We start from the raw sequence: 21,979 nt of genomic DNA, 5'->3' as shown, positions 1-21,979 counted from the left end.
GGTCTGTGCCCACCAATTAGAGCTAGACTGCCTAGGCGTACAGAAAGGCAGTCAACACTTTTAAAGAGTTACAGAGCACACGCAAATCCCTGAGAGACTAGAATTAGAACCCAAGAATTGTCCCTTTGCTACACAGCCTCCTTCCTGGATGTCATTTAATCATTATCCAAGCACAGAGCTTAGTTTCGATAGCTTACCACTCATTTAAATCAATGACAATTAAAAAAAAAAAAAAAAAACAAAAAACAAAAAACACATCACCACATGCATCTGTTACACTGCCATGAATCCCTTCATCTACCCCACTCCAGCTCTTGTATTTAGCAGACCATAAAGTTTATTAAATGGATCACAGTGCAGGTAATTTTGCCATTAACATCTGTAGGGCTCCATACTACAGAGGAAGAAAACAGGCAAGACAGACCATTACATGGGAAATTTAAGAGGGAATTCAATTCTTGGAGAATACCCTCCTGATACTGCCAGGAAGCTCATGAATCAAAATTCTCAGGGGCAACCTGGCAGCTACCACACAGTGTCTATGCCCTTCACCCCCTCCCAAGCACTACAGCACCTCGCGCTCCACTTCTTAGTCATCACTCACCCAAAAGTTTTCAGGGTAGTCCCGGAGATTCAGCAACTTCTGCATGACTGTTTTCCGATCTTCCTCCCACTTACGCTTGCAGAAGACTATCTCTAGGAAATACCACATCCAGCCAATGATAGGCATGTAGGAGAGCTCCTTCTTTGCAAGCACTTTGGAACTCTGCAAGACAGAGTCAAAGCAAGCAAAACAGTTATACCACTTAGAGTTCTCTGTGGGTATGACACATGCACAGTTAGACACTAATACATTGATTCATATTGAATATCCCCTGTTTTTAACACCAGTGTAAAAGCAAAACAAAGAAAAATAAGTTTTTCTCATACCACAGAAGAGTCAGATCTAATCTCAGATATCTGAATGAAAGAAGACTTCCAGAATTAAATGGGGTGTGGGTGGCTGGGGGGTGTGGGAGTGTGTGGGTGTCTATCCTATCCAAACCCTGAAACGCCAAACTCACTCCTTCAAACACTGAGGAATCCATGCAAAAGATCCAAACCAAATAAAATGGAATTCTTAATTCAATCAGACCCTGAACAGCAGCAATTCAAGCTCCTTTAAGATATCTTGCAGCTATACTTCTCCCCAAAGCTAGGACATCTCACCATGCCCCCAAAAAAACCCATTCTGAATGAGCAGTAGTCACACAGTCATTGTTGCACAACAATATATTGATGCATATACATGATTTACCACTGGAACAAACCTTAAACAACACTAGAAACAACAGCAGCAATAAAACCACTTTATTTGTGTTTAGGTATATGGAAGGGCAGAAATACACTAGTGAACTTCTCTTCAAAGCATGCATTTGGAGTAAAAAAAATAATAATAATAAAAAAGTACTGTTCCTGTCCAATTCCTATCCATGATATCACTATAAGCCACCCCAACAAAGTGCTCTGCAGATGGGTCCCAGGACAACACATTTGACTAGCAGGAGTTATTTAATGATAGAGATTACAATCAACAGGAATTATCTAATTTTTTGGTCAGTGCTGTTCATTTGGTTACTAGGGGAATAGACCTGACCTAATTCTTTATCTCAGCTCATTTCTCTCATCTGCTCTCCTTCCTTGAGAAGGAAAATAGCTTAAATAATTAAGCTATCTAAAAGCTCCTAAGACTGGAAGGCAAGTGCACATCACATAGCTTCAGCAGCAACTGTTACACAGAAGCGGAGCAGAAGAGGACGTCAGACAATTCCATTTCTAAGAACACAGGAACCATCTCTGTAAGATGACTTAACACTGTATTAAAATGCTTCCTCCTGATCACTCAAGAATTTCAGTGGTGGGCCCAGATCAGGACTCCAAACCCAGCTCTCCCACAAGGAGCAGCCATAGGATTAGGCATAGTTTTTGCCGTTTCAGTTTCAAGCCATGTTGGCTGTTAGCCCCTGCTGCATGGCAGCAGCAACGCTGAGCCCAGCCTCCTCTTCCAGCTCCCCAAACTGGCCACAGAGAAATAGGCTCTCCTCTCATCCCTTACCTTAGCTCTCCAATTTTCCCACACTATTGTCTTTCCTTTTCTCAGTTACTCTTAATACAAGTAATTTTCTTATTTCCAAGGCAAATGTAAATAGTTCTAGCATACAGCTTTAAAAGCCTCCAAAGAGCATTTTCTGTTGCAGGCCATGTACAGTATAGCTTCCATACAGAGCACATGGAGTAGTTCAGATGGTCTTCCATTCCTCTCCCCTGTACATGCCTGAGGAAGACAGCTGAGCCGAGGCTTTGTCCCAAGAAATCCCCACAGATGCAAAGTGTTTCTAGCTGACCAGGGAGGGCTAAAACCTTAGGGAACTACTGCCCACCACAGCCACAACCTGCGCAGCCATCAGCCACAGACTAGCACAAGCCACTGCACAATGAGGCCAACAGCAACAGTGTCACCCCCAAAAAATAGAAGAAAACAACATGCTCTTAAAGTTTATTTGCAGTTAAGTGTTCAATATCATAAGACCTACCATAAACAAATGTTAAGTGTGCTCCGCATAGAATGCACAAGACCTCCAGAGCACAGAGTCAGAAAATACCATCTAGTAGTCCTCCCTCCCACATTTTAAAACACAGGAATCCTAGTCCAAAAAGCAAGCAATGCTAAGTATTTCAGCATTGCTATTTTCTAATGTTTTGCATATTTTTAGAAGCGTACGAGTTAAACAAGGGGCAGGACAGAAGTTGCCATCATTTCCTCCACTCCCACCCCCGGTGAAACAAAGAAATTATGTTGTGAGCTAAGGTGTCACATAGCACAGGTATAACCACAAAAGCAGAACAGATGTTTGAATTCTTCCCCTGGGCATGTTCTTACACGTTTTCTCTGCTGACGCATTTTTAAAATTTAAAAGTGCTCTTTTAGACACGTGAGAGTACGACTCCATAGATGCACATAAAAAGAAACTAAATCACCTTACACTATTTTGTGCGCCCCTTCTATCCTAGGAGTAGAAGGAAGGCTAATGACACAAAATTCATTAGAGAATGGAAACTCCTCAGTACATTATACTGGCAAGACTGCTCTTGTGTGGGAGGAATACATTAGGCCTCCCCTCAGAAGCTACCATCTCTCTTACAATAACTAGAGCTACAATCTATTCTGTTTCAGTTGTCTACTCATGCACAGCTCCTGAGTAAATACCTGAGGGGGAAAATGCAGCTCTAGTTGACTTTGGCCACTAACATTTCCTTTACCAAAGTTCTTTGATAAATATGTGACAGCCACCTCTAACCTTCAAATTCAGCTTGTTCAAAAGAATAGATTTCATTTAAAAGTACTTATTTATTCCATGTAAGCTGCCTTCTTGAAGGAAGTCAAACATTTTCAGTGCTCAGAACAGTGTAATTCTAACAGATGTTTAATGAAATTACTACTGGATGGGGACAATTTATCTACAGTAATAGCATTTTAATCCAGATTAATTTCTTTTGACCAAGTCTTTTTGGATGGAAATACCCATGAAGTTCTCATTTTGTGAATGACTGCAAAAAAATCACATTAAAAAAAAGTATTTTTACAAGCTTACTTCAGATGCATTTGCACAGCTATGCTGCCACAGAAAGAAAATCTTGATTTATATGTCCAGCCTCAGTTATTCAACACCTCTTGATCACAGAATGCAATAAACATAATGAAATCAAACTGCAAGTTGAGGATGTCTAACAGAATTTGTTTCACAGTTTCAGAACAAATTCACTGTAGCTGCAAACCAGCAGCAGCAGCAATTTGCTTCCTAAATTATTCACTCTTCAGGCTGCCCTCAGCATTGACATACTTTTGATGAATTTGTTTGCTCTACTTTTGAAATACAGCACTCCTCCATATTATACTCTCTAGGACATCAATCTATAAAGATATGTTGCTTTAATTCCTCAAAGCTATCATTCCAGAAATTTAGTTAGGCTCCTGATTTCTAATGCTTCATATTGAATAAAACTTTTCCATGTTGGAAAGGTAACACAGCAGTATTTTAGATGATGTATGCCCAAGCATGTGCTAAGATGTTGTGTTAAATAAAAATAATAATGTAGTTTTGGCTGCCTGCATGAACAATTACATAATTTATAATCACAGAATCATTTAGGTTGGAAAAGACCTTTAAGATCATGGAGTCCAACTGTTAACCTAAAACTGCCAAGTCCACCTCTAACCCATGTCCCTAAGCACCACATCTACATGTCTTTTTAAATACCTCCAGGGATAGCGACTCAACCACTTCCCTGGGCAGCCTGTTTCAGTGCTTGACAACCCTTTTGGTGAATAAATTTTCCCTAACATCTAATCTAAACGTCCCCTGGCACAACTTGAGGCTATTTTCTCCCATTCTATCACTTGCTACTTGGGAGAAGAGACCAACACCCACCTCACTACAACCTCCTCTCAGGTAGCTGTAGAGAGCAATAAGGTCTTCCCTCAGACTCCTTTCCTCCAGACTAAACAACCCCAGTTCTCTCAGCCACTCCTCATAAGACTTGTGCTCTAGAACCTTCATTGCCCTTCTTCAGTCACGCTCCAGCACCTCAATGTCTTTCTTGTAGTGAGCGGCCCAAAACTGATCACAGGATTTGAGGTGTGGCCTCACCAGTGCCAAGCAAAGGGAGTCAATCACTTCCCCAGTCCTGCTGGCCAGACTATTTCTGAAACAAGCCAGGATGCTATTGGCCTTCTTGGCCACCTGGGCACACTGCTGGCTCATATTCATCCAGCTGTCGATCAACAGCCCCAGGTCCTTTTCTGCCCAGCAATTGCCTGGAGTTGTTGTGACCCAAATGCAGGACCCAGCACTGAGCTTTGTTAAATCCCATACAATTGGCCTCAGCCCATTGATCCAGCCTGTCCAGATCCCTCTGTAGAGCCTTCCTACCCATAAGCAAATCAATACTCCCATCCAACTTAGGGTTATCTGCAAACCCACTGAGGGTGCATTTGATCCCCTTGTCCAGATCGTCGATTATGATACTAAACAGAACTGGCCCCAATACTGAGCCCTGGGGAACACCACTTGTGGCTGGCCACCAACCCGATTTAACTCCATTCACCACAACTCTTAGGGCTCAGCCATCTAGCCAGTTTTTAACCCAGTGAAGAGTACACCTGTTCAGGCCATGAGCAGACAGTTTCTCCAGGAGAATGCTGTGGGAAATGGTGTCAAAGAATTTACTGAAGTTGAGGTAGACAACATCCACAGCCTTTCCCTCATCTACTGAGCAAGTCACTTTGTCATAAAAGGGGATCAGGTCAGTCAAGAAGGTCCTGCCTCTCATAAACCCATGCTGACTGGGCCTGATCACTTGGTTGGCCTGTACGTGCTGCATGATAGCACTCAAGATGATCTGCTCCATAACCTTCCTGGCACCAAGGTCAGACTGACAGGCCTGTAGTTTCACAGATCCTCCTTCTGGCCCTTCTTGTAGATAGGTGTCAAATTTGCTAACCTCCAGTTGACTAGGACTTCTCCAGCTAGACAGGACTGCCGATAAATGACTCAAGGTGGCTTGACGAGCACTTCTGCCAGCTCCCTCAGTATCCTTGGGTGGATCCCATCCAGCCCTATAGACTCATGTGTGTCTAAGTGGTGTAGCAGGTCACTAACCATTTCCCCTTGGATTATGGGGGCTTCTTCCTGCTCTCCATCCCTGTCTTCTAGTTCAGGGGGCTGGTTACCCCAAGAACAACTGGTCTTACTATTAAAGACTGAGGCAAAGAAAGCATTAAGTACCTCAGCTTTTTCCTCATCCTTTGTCATTATGTTTCCTCCCACATCCAATAAAGGATGGAGAGTCTCCTTAGACCTCCTTTTGTTGATAAAGTATTTACAGAAACATTTTTTTATTGTCTTTTTTGGCAGTAGCCATGTTAAGTTCTAGGTGGGCTTTGGCCCTTCTAACTTTCTCCCTGCATAACCTCGTAACATCCTTGCTGTCCTTGTGAGTTGCCTGCCTTTTCTTCCAAAGATCACAAAGTCTTTTATTTTTCCTGAGTTGTAGACAAAGCTCTCTGTTCAGCCAGGCCAGTCTTCTTCCCTGGTGGCCTGTCTTTTGTCACATGATGAGAACCTGCTCTTGCACCTTTAAGATTTTCTTGAAGAATAGCCAGACTTCCTGGACCCTTCTGTCCTTCAGGACTGCCTCTCAAGGGACTCTATCAACCAGGCTGCTAAACAGGCCAAAGTCTGACCTCTGGAATTCCAAGGTGGCAGTTCTGCTAACGCCCTTCCTTACTTCTCTGAGGATCAAAAACTCTATCATGACTGCTATGCCCAGTGTCCAACCATCACATCACCCACAAGTCCGTCCCTGTTCACAAACAACAAGGTTCAGCAGGGCACCTTCCCTAGTTGGCTCACTCACCAGTTGTGTCAGGAAGTTACCTTCCACACACTCCAGGAACCTCCTGGACTGTTTCCTCCCCACTGTATTGTATTTCCAGCAGACATCTGGTCAACTGAAGTCCCCCCACAAAAACAAGGGCTAGCAATTCTGAGACTTCTCCCAGCTGCTTATAGAATATGACATCTGCCTTTTCATCCTGGTTGGGTGGTATGTAACAGACTCCCACCACAGTATCTGCCTTGTTGGCCTTTCCCCCAATTCTTACCCAGAGATTCAACCCTCTCATCACCATCATCAAGCTCTAGACAAACAAAACACTTCCTAACATACAGGGCTACCTCACCACCTCTCCTTCCTTGCCTGTCCCTTCTAAAGAGTTTATAACCATCCATTACAGCTCTCCAGTTGTGCGAATCATCCCACCATGTTTCTGCAATTTCAACTATCTCATTTTCCCGCTGCACAGTGGCTTCCAGCTCCTCCTGTTTGCTGCCCATGCTGCGGGCAGTGGTGTAGATGCACTTCAGTCAGGCTATTGATCCTGCCACTTTTGGGGGGAAGAAGCCCTAATTCCTACGTGAGCATTTTCAGGCACTTCTGTGGTTTCTAACACATCAATAACCCTTGCATCTTTGCTGACATATGGATCTCCATCCCCTACATCCACTGAGATGGCAGACCAAAGGACCTTTTATGGGAAACCAAGCAAGACGGTTAACAGCTAGTTTTTCATAATGATTTTCTTCCTTATCTACCCTGCCAAGGAATAAACAACTACAGCCTCTTTTTGAAATGCACATATTTTGATGCCAATGGAATAAGACACTCAGAATAATGTTTATGTTTTGTGAAGATAGAAAGACCACCAGCATTAGTAACTTGAAACTCAAGACACAAGAAGATGAACAGATAAACCAGAAGGTTTACCTTTAAAGTACAGGCAATTTTTGCTAATAGAAATTACTTCATCTCAGAAAAAGGGTTACTAAAATTACTAAAAAAGCTATTTTATCACTGCTTGTTCAGATCAAGCAATGAAGCAGAAGGGTACAGTGAATCCTAGCAGGAAGAGTATTAGTGTGCTTTTGACATAAGTCCTGAATAACACCTCCCTCCTCAGTACATGCCTATGTCCTAATTTCAAGTTCTGGTGTCCAGTGGGTCTGTTTTTAAAGGGTTGCTTAGCACACACCTTGAAGAAACTAAATGCTACTTATGTGTTTAAATGATGATACGGTAGCTAGGCTGACCACCATTAAGAAGTTAATTCCTAGGACTGGAATGTTGCAGGCAGGAAAAGTGAAGGGCATGGCAAAGTGCAGGGACCTGTCACCAAGACCACATCTCTACACCACACAGCAACACAGAGACACCAGTGTCGACATTTCTCCCAGCCACTGCACCAGCATAGGGTGGAAAAGCAAAGCAAACACAACACAACCACCACATTTGCCCTGGCTCAGGATCATAACAAACACCCTGCCTTCTATTACGAAACATGGGTGTGGACAAAGCTCTGTCCTGTCCGGGCCATGCTGTTTCCAACTCTACAGAAAGCCAAGCTGGCAGTGCAGCTCCTCCTTCTCTCACAGCTTGTTGCAGCCACCTCTGTGTCAGGAGGAGTCAGGACTCTGCTATCCCTGTGGACATCCACGGCACCATGTTGACTTGGCATCAAGCACCCCTATACTCCCTCCCTCCTGCAAACATCACTGAGGTCTGGCAGCACAAGAAGGTAGGTACATGTGGCTGACAAGGGCCAAGGACTGAAAACAAAACAGGAAGATCGCTTCACAAAAAAACCCACAACTGGAATACAGATATAAGTGATTAATAATTTGGTCTGAACACAGGTTTGCCTGAAATCCCCCTCAACTTCTAGTTTTTAGAAGAAGGAATCAAACTTTACAATTTCCAACAACCAAAAAACTTCTAAGGTTTGGTGCCGCAAACAATTACACGTCAGTAACTTCAGCTGCATAGAGATCAACTGCAGCTAGTAAGACAATCTCAGCAGCTACAATAACTTGCAAGAGTGAAAGTAAGCACAGAACTGCTTTGTCATGTGGTTTTCTCCTACATCATAAAGTAATGGATCTTCAGCCCTCACTTAGCACTTTCAATTCAGCACCTCTTAGCACTTCCAATGGGTGGTCCAAAAGTATAACATTAAAGAAAAAAATTAAAAGGTAAAATAAACGTTAGAATTGTCTCTGTCTCCACCCCCCCACACACCCCCTTCTCAAATTCTTAGCAACTTCTTTGGTTCTTTTTGCTATATTTTCTTCGACAGCCATTTAGAAACTTTAATGAAAGCAGAGAACCTCATGCCATCCAAGTACAAGAACTGAGTCATTAGAAGAGGACTCAGATTCACAAACATAACAAGAACGTGCAAAAGACTATGCCACCCCCACTCCATACACCCTACACCCCCCCAACCCCGCAAACTGCAAAAAACCTAAAACCACATGGATAAAAACAAAACCACACTGATAAAGCATTATAAAGCTATTGGGACTATGGCAATTCAGCTATAAAGAGAAAGGAGAAAGCCAGTACAGGAGAAGAGAGACAAAAAGAACAGAACAATGCACAGACTGAATGCTGCAAGTAAGACCAGGAGGGGCAGTTTTCATATCATGATTAAAATCAAAGAGGAAAGACTTTTTTCTTTAGGGCCAGAAGGGGCAAGACAGGTCTAAGGAAGTTCAAGTTTGTTTTTAAATGAGCAAAAACTTAAAGCATTCAATGGCTTAATTTATTAAAAGTTCAAGCTGTAAGATATTGAGAGTTTGGACACATGCTTGTGACACTGTTAAGAGCACTACTGTTGTCTGCCAGGGCTGCAAGGTACAGCTGGATGTCACAACAAAGCCATCCTGTCTGCCTGCTGCAGCTAAGCAGGATCAGTTCCAAGTCCTTCAGCTCTAAATTGTCTTCACCTCCCCCCTCTTCCTTCTCCTCAGTCATCTCTCCCTTGTTCACTGGATTAGTTAAGGCAGGAGAATGAGAAGGGGTGTCTGAAACATGCCAAAACAGGGCAGACAAACACCAGAACAGATGCTGGAGATCTGATGGCACGTGCAAGATTTCCTTTTCAGCAGCAGTGGACACAAGATCAGCTCAGTAAGATGTTGGTAGATACCTGATGTTTGCACAGAAACTTCACAGAGTATAAAATTAAACAGCATTAAATATAAAACCCCACTGGCTCACAAAGTCCCTGAGCCACAAAATGCTGCAGGCTGGGACATCACTTAGAAATCTCTCTGGACACCTGCCTTTTAACTCCTTCTCCCAAACATCAGCCCTCAGCATAATGGTTCTTGCATTCCTAATTGTGCTACCACACTAAACCCCAAAGCTTTGCACACTGAAAACTTGTGTAAGGCAGCAAAAAGTCAAACTGAGCTACACCCCCCATCCCTACACATTCCTCCACTCACACACTGCCCCAAGCCAGGTACCAGAATGCCAATACAGACAATCCAATCAAGAAACTGATTGTGTGGCATTTTTTTGTTGTTGTTGTTGGTTTTTTTGTGTTTGTTTTTTTTTTTTTTTTTTTTTAATCTGCTTTAAGATGAACCCTGACTGGTTGCCCCAACAGGGAAATGCACTGCTTTGCTGTGTAAAGACATCTATGCAAATGAGAGCACATGGGAACTATTTCTTCCTGGAACAGTTTCTGGGAAGTAAAACCACAGTACATTACTCAAGACTAAAATAGTTTAAAAAAAAAAATATATATATATATATATATAAAAGCAAATATCAGTTCCTAAAAGAATCCAAAGATTAGCAAAAATACAAACTAAGTAAAAACTGTATCTAAAAAAAGGAAAAATTATTTTCAGTTAGTGCAGCACAGTAACTGTTCAACACTTATGTTTCTACATAGTGGTCTTATGTGTAGGGAACAATATAAAAAAAATTAAACCATAATCCTGATTACTTTGGGAAACTATAAAAAAAAGGCAGATTAAAGCTACTGAGATTCAATACAACCACACAGCACCAATTTAAAACAAAGAGATTTTTGACCTTACAGGCCCCTTTTAGTTTATACAGAAATAATCCTTTAATTTTCTACAATAGTGCTTTCTGAAGAAGCACCTGATCCTCTAAAACACAGCTTTATTTAGAGAACTGTAGGCACTGGGCTTACAGAATTAGATAGACTATACTAAAGCACCACTGTATAATGAGCACATGGGAGGGAGAATGTTTTTGGCACGTACATCTGCCTGCCAGGAACAGGGTTCCCAACACCTCCTGCTGTCTCATGCTATCCTTCAGCTCTGTATTCAAGTTCTAGACATGACAGTAGAATTGCTCCTCAGTAATCAGGAGTCAACAGCCATTTTGGTAATACGCAGGGCCTGTAATGCTTAGATTCATTTTCCTCCAGTTTTAAGACCCCTTTTTGGTTTTTTAAGCAGACTGACATTATTATAATTTGAAAGTGACTGGAGCGGTACCTAAATGTCCAGAAAATACACACTCCAAAGAAAATGCCACAAAAATTTATAGGTACACACAATCCAAGGTCAGGACTTTTGATGATGGCTAACAGCAAAGTTAGAAGAGGATGCTGCAGAAGACCATCAAAATGAGGTAGTAGTCTGCTTTCTTAGGAGGGAAGAACTCTTATCTAAATCGCCTGTAGGTAGAGAATATCATCACCACCACAGAATTAAGTCAAGCTGGTTTAGGAGGGGTGCTTGAATCATCCTCATGAGCTGACAGGGGAAACAAGAAAAAACAACCCTGAAAACAAATGCACACATACTCCTAGCCTAATGTAATAGTGTATTCTACTATGGATAAACTCATTCCTCCCCCATCTCTTACTAGCTATAACCTGGTTACTGCTTCACTTGAGATGGCAGCTTTTTCATTCTGAGAGACAGAGACCACATCATTCAAACCCCAGCTGTGGATTTGTAAGACTACACTAGAAAAAGAAAACAGATTCTACAGTTTATTGGGAAAGAATCACAGAACAGCTCATCTTTCTGCAGCACAACGAACTGTAATAGTTACCTATCACAAAGAGAAACAACTGTAATGACCTCCACAGGTTAAAAAAATATCTCCTTCATCAGCTTTAACTGCAATGCTTTTAAAATTTCTGTGAATGCCCAAGTAATCCTGTCTCAGTATTCTATACATTTACACTGTATTGCTTCAGGTCAACCACTCTAATTCTGGAGAGTGGTTGAGTAAAATTCAAGTACAGATCTGTTAACTTTCAAAAACACAAATAATTTGTTTTGTTTTTTTTCTGCATGCAAGAAGAGGAAGTTTGATTTAAATGTTAAACAAAACTCACCCCCAAGACCCCAAATCTTTCACAAAAGTTCCAACCACAGAGGAAGTCGATTTCAAAATTGTGATTAAGGATTACGATGGCATTCTCCTTCCCATACTTGTGGTAACTCTCTGGGTCAGTGTAGAGGGTGCAATCGGTGCCTGACCACCATTCCAGCAACATCACCATTTCTGGAATAAAGAACAAGAAATATATGAAAGTACATAGTATATGCAAAGCCAAAAATTAGTAACGTGTTGAAAAGCATCAGTCACCTCAACAGCACATGGAAAAGAAAGGAGCATAATGAAGTTGACATGCTGAACATAAACCACAGAGACACATCTTGGTACAGCAAGGCAGGAACAGAGGAGAGAAGGGAAATAAGGAGATTGCATGGAAAGAGGGAATAGAAGTTTTCCACAGTGATATTGAGAAAAATTAGTTTAATTTATTTGAAAATTGCAAATTCAGTGCTACAAATTATTTTACCAAATACATGTAAAATTAGCATTTATGATTTACAATAGTGCAACAAAATTCCATTAAGAACCTAACAAGCTTGTAGAAGAAACAAACACACCTATTCCTGACACACACAGGTCCTCATGCTCCTCTAAAAACTGTACAATTATAGACCAGAAAACAGTTTGGACAAGACACCTGGAACCAGGTCTGTTATGTGTACACTTTATGCATCATCCTGCTAACTTGTCAGAAATAACAGTCATATGCCTTGCCACAACTGATGCATTCTACATTTGACAGGGGTGTATCAATCATCCAGAGCAAAGCCAGTTGCTCAGACTAGATGAAGAATATCCATCCCCAGACCAAAGACAAGGTGGGTGACTAGCAAAACATGCGGAGACAAGAGTAGTTCTTTATAGTATAACTATCTGCTGATGAACTGATGAACCAAATGAGGGGCAGAGGAGGGGTGTGGAAACAGGAAATTCACTGTTAAATACCTCAGAATCACTCTGGATTGCACCTAGATTTGTTCCCAAAACCTAGCTGTAAGAAATTATAGAAGGATTGGTAGGACAGTGAGGGCTGTTTAAAACACAGTTGTATTTACAAGCTGGAGAGTGGTTTCTCAGCAGTCTCCTAGTGACTATCATACAGCTTTCACTTTCCTATTTGCTTATCACATTATCAAGCACAGGCAAGAAGTAAGCTTTGTAGCTGTTTTGCTTGTAACTATAAGCCTGACTACAATACTTGCAAATCAAACCTTTATTTAGTCTGAGGCATGGGAAGTTGAGGTGAGTCAATAAGGCCAAGTTTGGAAAGTTCTATCTCCATGCAGACGGAAAAATGGAGGCTCCATGGAGCCTCCTCAAGCAACCCATGTCCTGCGCTGGAGGGATGATGGGACTAAATGTGATCTGTCTGTCAAGACAGAAAAGAAGAGGTGTTAAGGGACACGTTTGCTTCCTGTCAAAGCTATCACAAAACTTCTGCACCAAAGCAAAGGTCTAATGTGAGGGGTTATTCTCTGCTAAAGTGAAATGTACCTCCTTCTCAGAGCATATCTGTGCCGTGTGAATGTCTCTGCTGGAAGGATGAGATATCTGAGATGCTCTTCTGGCATTAGTCGAGCCCAAGAGCTTCATTCACCTCAGGGAAGATCAAAACTAGGCCAGTCTTTGAAACACTTCTGAAATCCTTTCAATTTAGGTCCCCTACTGGCCTCAACTAGTGATCAAAACCAGAAAACAGCTAGGAATAAGTCGTCTACGTTTGCAGCCATCGTTAGCAAAATTAATTTCCTGAAGCTTTTGAAGGACATTGTGCTGTACACTGGAGAAGAGACATTAGGAACAAGTATGAATTTTATCTAACAGTGTTACAGCCAGGCTAATAGACAATCTCTATTCAAATAACATACCTTAACATGATAAAACCATGTTTATGGTACAGATAAATGATTCACTTGTCAGTCCCCCTGCTTATTTCTTATAAGGGAAGGTAACTACGACCATGGCAAGAGTACATACTATTCAATACATGCTATCATATCAATGCAATGCATTAAAACGATAATCAGAGATGTGGAGGGAGACCTAAACTGCCATATGTTAACCAAACAATGATTTCGCTGGTTGGAAACCTATTTCCCAACAAAAGACAAAGATGTTAACATCTCAGCAAATGCACTGTGGAGATACACAAGTGTGCTTCCAGACTTCCCCTGCTAAGAGCTGCCCTGTGACACATTCACAGTTTTACATCTTTTCGAGGGTGTAGCTTTCTATTAGATTTGTATTAGAAATGAAAGCCCTCCACTCCCCAAAACACAGCAAATTTGAATAATAATTGGGAAAAACCCACTACATTGTAATTTTCAAATCTTTACAGAATTTACAGTCATATCATGGGGCAGAACACAATCACAGAAAAGAAAGGAAGCTAGTGACAGGATTAGCTTGTCTTTTGCTTAACTATGAACCCAACTAAGAGAAGAAACAACTGCCAAATAGGAATTTCTCTTTTTTAAACATCTGCCATTAAACCTATTGCCTAAAGCAAACAAGTAGAAATGATGACTGTGAGGCCCTCTAGAAGAAAAGCTAACTTCACCTGAGGAAAAAACAACTTCAAAGCCATCCCACTTCAAGTGTATTTTTATTTTGTCTTTTCCTAAGGAATTTGAACAAAACTAATAACACATCACAAATCTCACTATACAGTTGTGTCACATGCATAGAGCTCTTCAGTTACATATTTTCAGTCTCAAATACATTCGAACAAAGTATAGACAAAAATATTTCCATATGTAGTTTGATTCTTCAGGCTTCACATAATCAGGATTTTTGTTTGAATATATACTGCAGAAATAGGTCCCTATTTCTCACCTCTCCTGCCCATTTGTCACTGATGAGTTCAGGCAGTTGCTGCAGAAACACAAAGCAGGCATCAAACGCCTTTGTATTAAATACAATAAATACCATCTGCCAGCCTTTAGGTTCTTAACATGTTTCTTCCCCTCATCTTCCCCACTCTTTCTTTTACCTTCTTCTCAGCCTCCTTTGTCTTTGTGGTTCTCAAGCAATGATTAGTAGTGTCAGTTTGAGCTACTCTCGCATCATGTCACCAGCTTATTTCCACAATCTGCCACAGAAATTTATTACCCAGCAACTTACTGTGGTGGCTCAGCAGCACAAAGTCCCTCATACACACTCTCCTTTCCTCCTTCACAGTGTAGATGATTAGTGCAAGTTTTCTCCTCTTTGTACACCAGTCAGACTGTATAACTAAAAATCAATTTATACTGGGGGAAAAAAAGATCTCTTGCTCCCAAACAGGGATGGTTTGAGATTTCAAAGGCTTCTCCCTACTCCCTCTCATGATGTTTTGGAGTTTCAATGTCACAACTGAGCTGGTAAATTCACATTCACCCACATATCATGGATGTTCCTACCTTGTAAAGTAACTCCTCCAGTGATACTTCCACACAATTAACGCAAAGGAAGGAGAAAGCACAAGACAGTTTGAAATCTCTCATCCCTGCTTTGAAGGCAGAGTCCTTGCAGTATGTTACAACTAGCTGTAGGAGAGGCTGATGGTAAGGAGAAAACATACCTTCAAATGGCTAATACGGATACTCTGCTTAAGAATTTTGAGGTTTTCTACCTTTCTGGAAAAAAAAAACCTCTCACCCTGCTACACAGAACAGCCTCCTGCAGAACAGCTACCTCCTGAAAGAGTAGACTGCTTCCTAGCTCTTCAGTGCACAAGTCTGAACTGCCTCAGTGCCTGCACTTACAGAACTAAAAACACCTCTAAGACTAACCTGAACTATAACTAGTTATATGAAAAACATTTAAGGGAAGAAGGGAAACACACATAAAGTTTACTGAGACTTGTTATTTTGTACCTCTAAGTTTTCCAATGAGCTATTAAAGTTAACGCTGTTCTTCTGCAGAAGTTGTTAGTAATTCCTTTAGCTAACTATTCTTGACAAGCCATGGAAACACTTGCTTACAAGATTAAACATAAACTGCCTATTTTAAAATGCAACTAAAAACAGTTATATATTGACTCAATAAATACAATAATTTGAAGATCTCAAGTAAGTACTTAACCTGTTTTAGAGAGAAACAGTTGTGTTGCTCTTTATGACATTCTTCATTTTCTTTAATTTATGTCTCAAGGCAACACCAAGAAAAAGAACTTAGAAAATTATTATGGGAATATATAATAAAAACTCTCCAACAGAAATAAAAAGCAAGAGAAGTGGGCACGCTGTGACTGCCATTTCAAAGACCAGACTGGGTAAATGATTGCATGATGAATGAGTACTTTGCACAGAAGACTGGGGAAAGCATTTTTTTTTTCTAAAAAAAAAAAAAAAAAAAAAAAAAAAAGAAAAAAGAAAAAAGTATCACTAAAGACAGACTGACAGCAGTGTAGTCAAGTCCATGCCTGTCTGTGGAAGAACGACTTACAGTAATAACTTACTACCTTTCCAAATTTTCAGACTACACCTACTAGTTGCACCTCTTCAACATTTTCCATTGAACGAGTCAGGTCTACAGGTAACTAAGAAAAGCAAGTCTATTATCTTCTCTGGACTACCCAAAAGCCTTCTGTGTACACAGGCAGGGTTAAACCCCTGACAGAATTAAATCTGGCCAGAGACATCAAGGGCAACAAAAAAAGGTTTTACAGGTATGTTGGTGATAAAAGAAAGACTAGGGAAAATGTGGGCCCTCTCTGGAAGGAAAAGGGAGATTTGGTCACCTGGGATATGGAGAAAGCTGAGGTACTCATATTTTTTGCCTCAGTCTTCACTAGTAAAGGGCTTCAGCCACACTGCCCAAGATGCAGAAGGGAAAGGTGAGGACTGGGAGAAGAAAGAACCACTGCAGGAGAAGATCAGGTTTGAGAACATCTAAAGGACCTGAAGGAGCACAAGTCAATGGGATCTGATGAGATACATCCACGTAGCCACTTCATCTACCTGTGGTTAAGTCTCTATCCATCGTATTTGAGATGGTAGTCCAGTGAAGTTCCCACTCACCAGAAAAGGGGTAACATAACCCCCATTTTTAAAAAGAGAAATAAAGAAGACCCAGGTAACTATAGGCCAGTCAGTCTCTCCTCTGTGCCCAGCAAAATCATGGAGTGGATCCTCATGGAAACTATGCTAGGGCACATGTAAAACAAAGAGGTGATTGGGGACAGCCAACATGGCTTCACTAAAGGCAAATCATGCCTGTCAAATTTGGTGGCCTTCTTCAAGGCAGTTACAGCGCTGGTGGACAAGGAAGAGCAGCTGACATCATCCACCTGGACTTGTGCAAAGCATCTGACACTCTTCTGCAAGACATCTTTGTCTCTAAATTGGAGAGACGTGGTTTTGATGGATGGACCACTCAGTAAATAAGGAATTGGCTGGATAGTCGCACTCAAAGAGTTGCAGTCAATGGATCAATGTCCAAGTGGAAAGCAATGATGAGTGGCATTCTTCAGGGGTTGGTGTTGGAGCCAGTGCTGTTTAACATCTTTGTTGGAGATGATGGGCAGTGGGATTGAATGCACCCTCCGCAGGTTCACTGATGACACCAAGCTGTGTGGTGTGGTCAACACACTGGAGGGAAGAAGGGATGGCACCCAGAGGGACCTTGACAGGCTTGAGAGGTGGGCCTGTGCAAACCTCATGGAGTTCAAGAAGGCCAAGTGCAAGGTCCTGCACATGGGTTGAGGTGGTCCCAAGCTTAAATACAGGCTGGGCGATGAATGGATTGAGAGCAGCCCTGAGAAGGACCTGGGGGTATTAGTGGGTGGAAAACTGACTATGAGCCAGCAATGTGTGCTCACAGCCCAGAAAGCCAACCGTGTCCTGGGCTGCATCAAGAGAAGTGTGGCCAGCAGGTTGAGGGAGGTGATTCTCCCGGTCTACTCTGCTCTCATGAAACCCCACCTGGAGTGCTGTGTCCAGCTCTGGGGCGCCCAGCCCAGAAAAGACACAGACCTGCTCAAGTGAATCCAGAGGAGGCCATGAAGACAAGCAGGGGGCTGGAGCCACCTCCCCTGTGAGGACAGGCTGAGAGAGTTGGGGTTGTTCAGCCTGGAGAAGAGAAGGCTCCAGGGAAACCTTATGGTGGCCTTCCAGTACTTAAAGGGGGCCTACAAGAAAGGTGGGGAGGGACTCCTTATCAGGGAGTGCAGTGACAGGATGAAGGGTAGTGGTTTTAAACAGAAAGAGGGTAGATTTAGATTAGATATAAGGAAGAAATTCTTGACTGTGAGGGTGGTGAGACACTGGCACAGGGTGCCCAGAGCAGCTGTGGCTGCCCCCTCCCTGGAAGGGTTCCAGGCCAGGCTGGACGGGGCTTTGAGAAACCTGGTCTGGTGGAAGGTGTCCCTGCCCACTGCAGAGGGGTTGGAACTACATGATCTTTAAGGTCCCTTCCAACCCAAAGCATTCTATAATGATGATGATGATGACTACCATTAGAGGTTTATTATAAAGGCTTCAACATTTAGTTCTTCATGGGCATCAGTTATCAGCATGAGGGAGGTGACAGCTCGAAACAGTCCAAAAGCTACCAACTCCAGCTAGCAAGTGATCCCCAAGAAGTTTTTGGGAAGAAGCTACTGATGCTCTTACAGGCGAAGGTTAATTGAGAAGAAGGAACAACATACATCTGTCCTGAGCACACATCCATGTTTTCCATGAGCAACTTCTGGTCATATGAACTTCTGCTCATATCTTCCTCTCAAAGAAAGCTTCGTCTATAATATATTAAAAGCAGTCAGAAGATAGCTGGAAAGAATGATTATGAAGTTATGTTTCCGTCACCTCTATTATGGCTGCGTACCTAAAACTAAAATCAGTGTTCTACAGACAACTGTCTGTTTTTCTCTGTCCTGTATCCCTACTCTCCCCAAACCCATAGCTACCAACCCTTCTTCCTCTCACAGGTTAATGGACGAATAGCTAAATTAACCTTCAATCAACTTTTCTCAATCTGAATTTAACCTGAAGATTGAAATTTCTCTTTTAAGCCTGAAGAAGGCGTTCTGCACGCAAATACTTTCCTGTTTTCCAGGCATGTCAACTGGTCTAATAGAAACAATAATTTTGACTGTAAATAATTTATATTATTCATTTTTCTTAACTCTATCCCAACTGTCTTCAGCCAATCAGACAATATCATCCCAAACAGTAAAGACCAGATACACTACAGCCTCCTGGTATTCATGCAGACAGGTACTGTCTGTCACACTACTTCCTGTCCTCTAACAAAGAGCACTTCACACAATTAATTCCCACCAACCCCAAGAAGGGCAGGTTAGGCTCCAGATGTCGGTATCGATTTAACAGCAGTCACCTACTCTTTCAGCTTGCACAGACTTTGTCTCTCTTAAGCAACCAGCATCATCCACTATCTTAATTGCTATATACATGCAACTATTTCTAAAATCTGAATTTCAAAATAAAGCATTTATACACTACACATCACCTTCTTGAAGGTGAACATAGGTTTCTGGCATGTACTTCAATAATAAATCCTGCTGAGGTGACCCGTTAAGATGAGAAGGCATTCTGGAGAAGCACACTCACAGTGGTTCTGTCCAAACTGCTATGCGAGCTCTGTACTATGAAGCAGCTGTCCTGAATAAGAAATGTACATGAGGAGTATCAGGAAAAGTTTTTCTCTGTTCTTACTTGAAGGAAGCATCTTATCCCAGCTAGCAGTAGCTAAGGTCAGGTTTCTGTGAATATTGTATTATGCTTTTTATTAAATTATTCCGTATTGGATGTATACAAACCAGGAAGTCTAGTACATTCATCTGTACAAGCACTGACAGGTATAAAAGATGAGTGATGAGAGAGGAAACATGAAATGAATAGGTGAGAAACAACTTAAAAGAAGGTATTAAGTGTTCTGCAGTGATCAGTAATAGAGCATTTGATAATCCTTATCAATTATTTTAGCTTGGGCTTGCATAGCAACTGATTTCTAAAGAGACAACCAAACAACTTCCATACTCTGGCACACAGACCCACCCTGGAACAAAGCAGAACACCTGATCCACCACACATCCTTCATCAAGTATGATCCTGCACCATGCCTCACCCAGGGGAGTACGCGAGGACTAACTTCTGCATTCCACTGATGAAGTTGTTGCAGCAATGACAGCTTGAATGAACAGTACATATGAGGTTATTCCAGTTCTCATTTTGATGGTTAGGTGGCAGATCACTGTCTAAATGCCAAAACAGAAGCTTAAATGAGAGCAGGGTGACCTATATTAAGCATAAGCAAGTGCCAACTTAAAATTGATAGACTCAAAAAATCAAATCCAGTAATTATGCATGGTTACAAATCTGCTCCCAAACTTTTATAAAATACCAGATGCATGGACAATGACAGGTATTTGAACGTCTACAGTTTCTTTTCAAGCTCTTTCTGTATACTAGAAGGGCTAGGAGCAACTTACTCTGAGTAGAAGTTGAAAATCTAGTATAACAGAATAAACTTTCAGAATAAGCATCAGCTTTGTACAGGACTTCAGCACATACAGACTGAGGAAAAAAAAGGCAAATAATTGCAGATGCAAACACAAGTGAAAAACTCATACAAGAAGAATGACAAATATTGTTAAACATAGGAGGCACTAGATGGTCACAGTCAGTTAAAGGATTTTTCCAGTTTTGACCACAATTTCAGAGGTCAGAAAGAAACACCTGATACATTTGTAAACTTCTGCATGGTACAGGCCAAAAAAGAATCCACCTGCTAGTACAGAAAAGGCTGAGGGAGACAGAATGGAAGCACAAGTCAGGACTGTAACCTAAGTTTTGAAGTAGATTTTTGCTTCTTGTTCCTCAATAAATGAGGCCATGTTTCGTTTTGTGAAAAGACAGTATGAGTAAGTGAGGTCAGTTTGGATTTTAGTGAGAGTAGGAGAATGGATGGATAATTCATTCCACTGGGATAAGACCCAGAAGCCTGTCGAAAATCCCCATACTTCATTTGATTATGGAAGGGATTTTTTTTTTTTTCATATTATTTGAGAAACACATATGTTATGGGTTAACCCCAGCCAGCAGCTAAGCCAAGGAGCTAGGAGGAGCTGTGCTTCTGTACCAACTATTTCTGAAGCAGCTCAATCCCTGTCATACGTTGCTAATATCTTTTTAATTTGGGGTGCTGTGGGCCTCAGATCCTCTATACCCCCCAAGGACTGGGATGTTTTAATGCCCATCTTGACATATTATTCCCCAAAACAGGTTCTCTCATTAAAGTCTTTTGACCCTGCTTTGTTTTATGGCAAAATCAGCTTTCAGAAATACCTGGATTATTCTCTTCCCTTTTTCAAACACTTCCGGAGCTGTGTTGCCCCAAACTCAATGTGACAAAGGGCTGTTGTGGGTTAACCTTGATCAGCAGCTAAGTGCCACACAGCCACTTGCTCACTCCCCTCATCCCCAGTTGGACAGGGGAGAGAATATGAAGAGCAGAAGCAAGAAAACTCATGGGTTGATCTAAAGACAGTTTAATAAACAAAGGAAAGAGGAAGAAGAAAGGGGGGGAAAAAATCCCAAAAGAAGTGATGCAAAAGCAATCACCTCCCACAAGTAGTCTGATGCCCAGCCAGCCTCAAATGACCCCCTTCCAAAAAACAGCCCGCCCCTCAGTTTTAATTGCTGAGCATGACATTATATGGCATGGAATATGCCCTTGGCTAGTTCTGGACAGCTGTTGCAGTTGCACTCCCTCCCAGCTTCTTATACAGCCTCAACCTACTTGCTGGGGGAGCAGACAGAGTGGGAAAAAGACAAAAACACTGGTGTGTTATCAACACTCTTTAGTTACCTAAACGCAGCACTGTACAGGCAATTAAGAAAAAAAATAAATCCTTACCAGCTAGGCCCAGTACAACTATAAAGAATTCACTCTTCATGATTAAATTCTGTCTTTGAACGGTGAGCAGACTAATGACTACAGCTAACGACTAAGTCATTCAGGCATTCCTAGCCAGGATGAGAGAAATTTCTTCAGATAAGCAAGTGTCCCAACAACAAAACAAACACTTTTGCCCCAGTATCACCACTGAGAAAGTAACAAGGAAGACTGTTGACAACGAAGCAGTATGGAAAGAAAGGTAATGCAAACCTCATAATCTAACAAATTTCAGCTCAGCAAGACCTAGATGACCTGCCAGAATACTAAATCAGAGGTGAAATGAAGCGTCATCAAA

The 21,979-nt window shown here is 41.7% G+C and overlaps 1 protein-coding gene across 5 annotated transcripts in view; it reads right to left on the bottom strand.

Annotated features, from left to right (window-relative positions):
* AGPAT4 (1-acylglycerol-3-phosphate O-acyltransferase 4) overlaps positions 1-21,979 on the bottom strand; it is an 83,453-nt gene that overhangs the window by 27,728 nt on the left and 33,746 nt on the right. For all 5 annotated transcript variants that reach the window (XM_033011670.2, XM_033011664.2, XM_033011667.2 and 2 more), the window contains 2 exons: positions 11,777-11,946; positions 605-766 (listed from right to left, as the gene is read on the bottom strand). In XM_033011670.2, coding sequence (XP_032867561.2) covers positions 605-766; positions 11,777-11,946 — 332 coding nt within the window. The remainder of the gene's footprint in view (positions 1-604; positions 767-11,776; positions 11,947-21,979) is intronic.

Source organism: Tyto alba, unplaced genomic scaffold, assembly GCF_018691265.1.
Source record: "Tyto alba isolate M040663 unplaced genomic scaffold, T.alba_DEE_v4.0 Super-Scaffold_22, whole genome shotgun sequence".
Taxonomy (NCBI): domain Eukaryota; kingdom Metazoa; phylum Chordata; class Aves; order Strigiformes; family Tytonidae; genus Tyto; species Tyto alba.
Note: the sequence above shows the minus strand (reverse complement) of the source record. Positions and strands in the feature narration are given on the sequence as shown.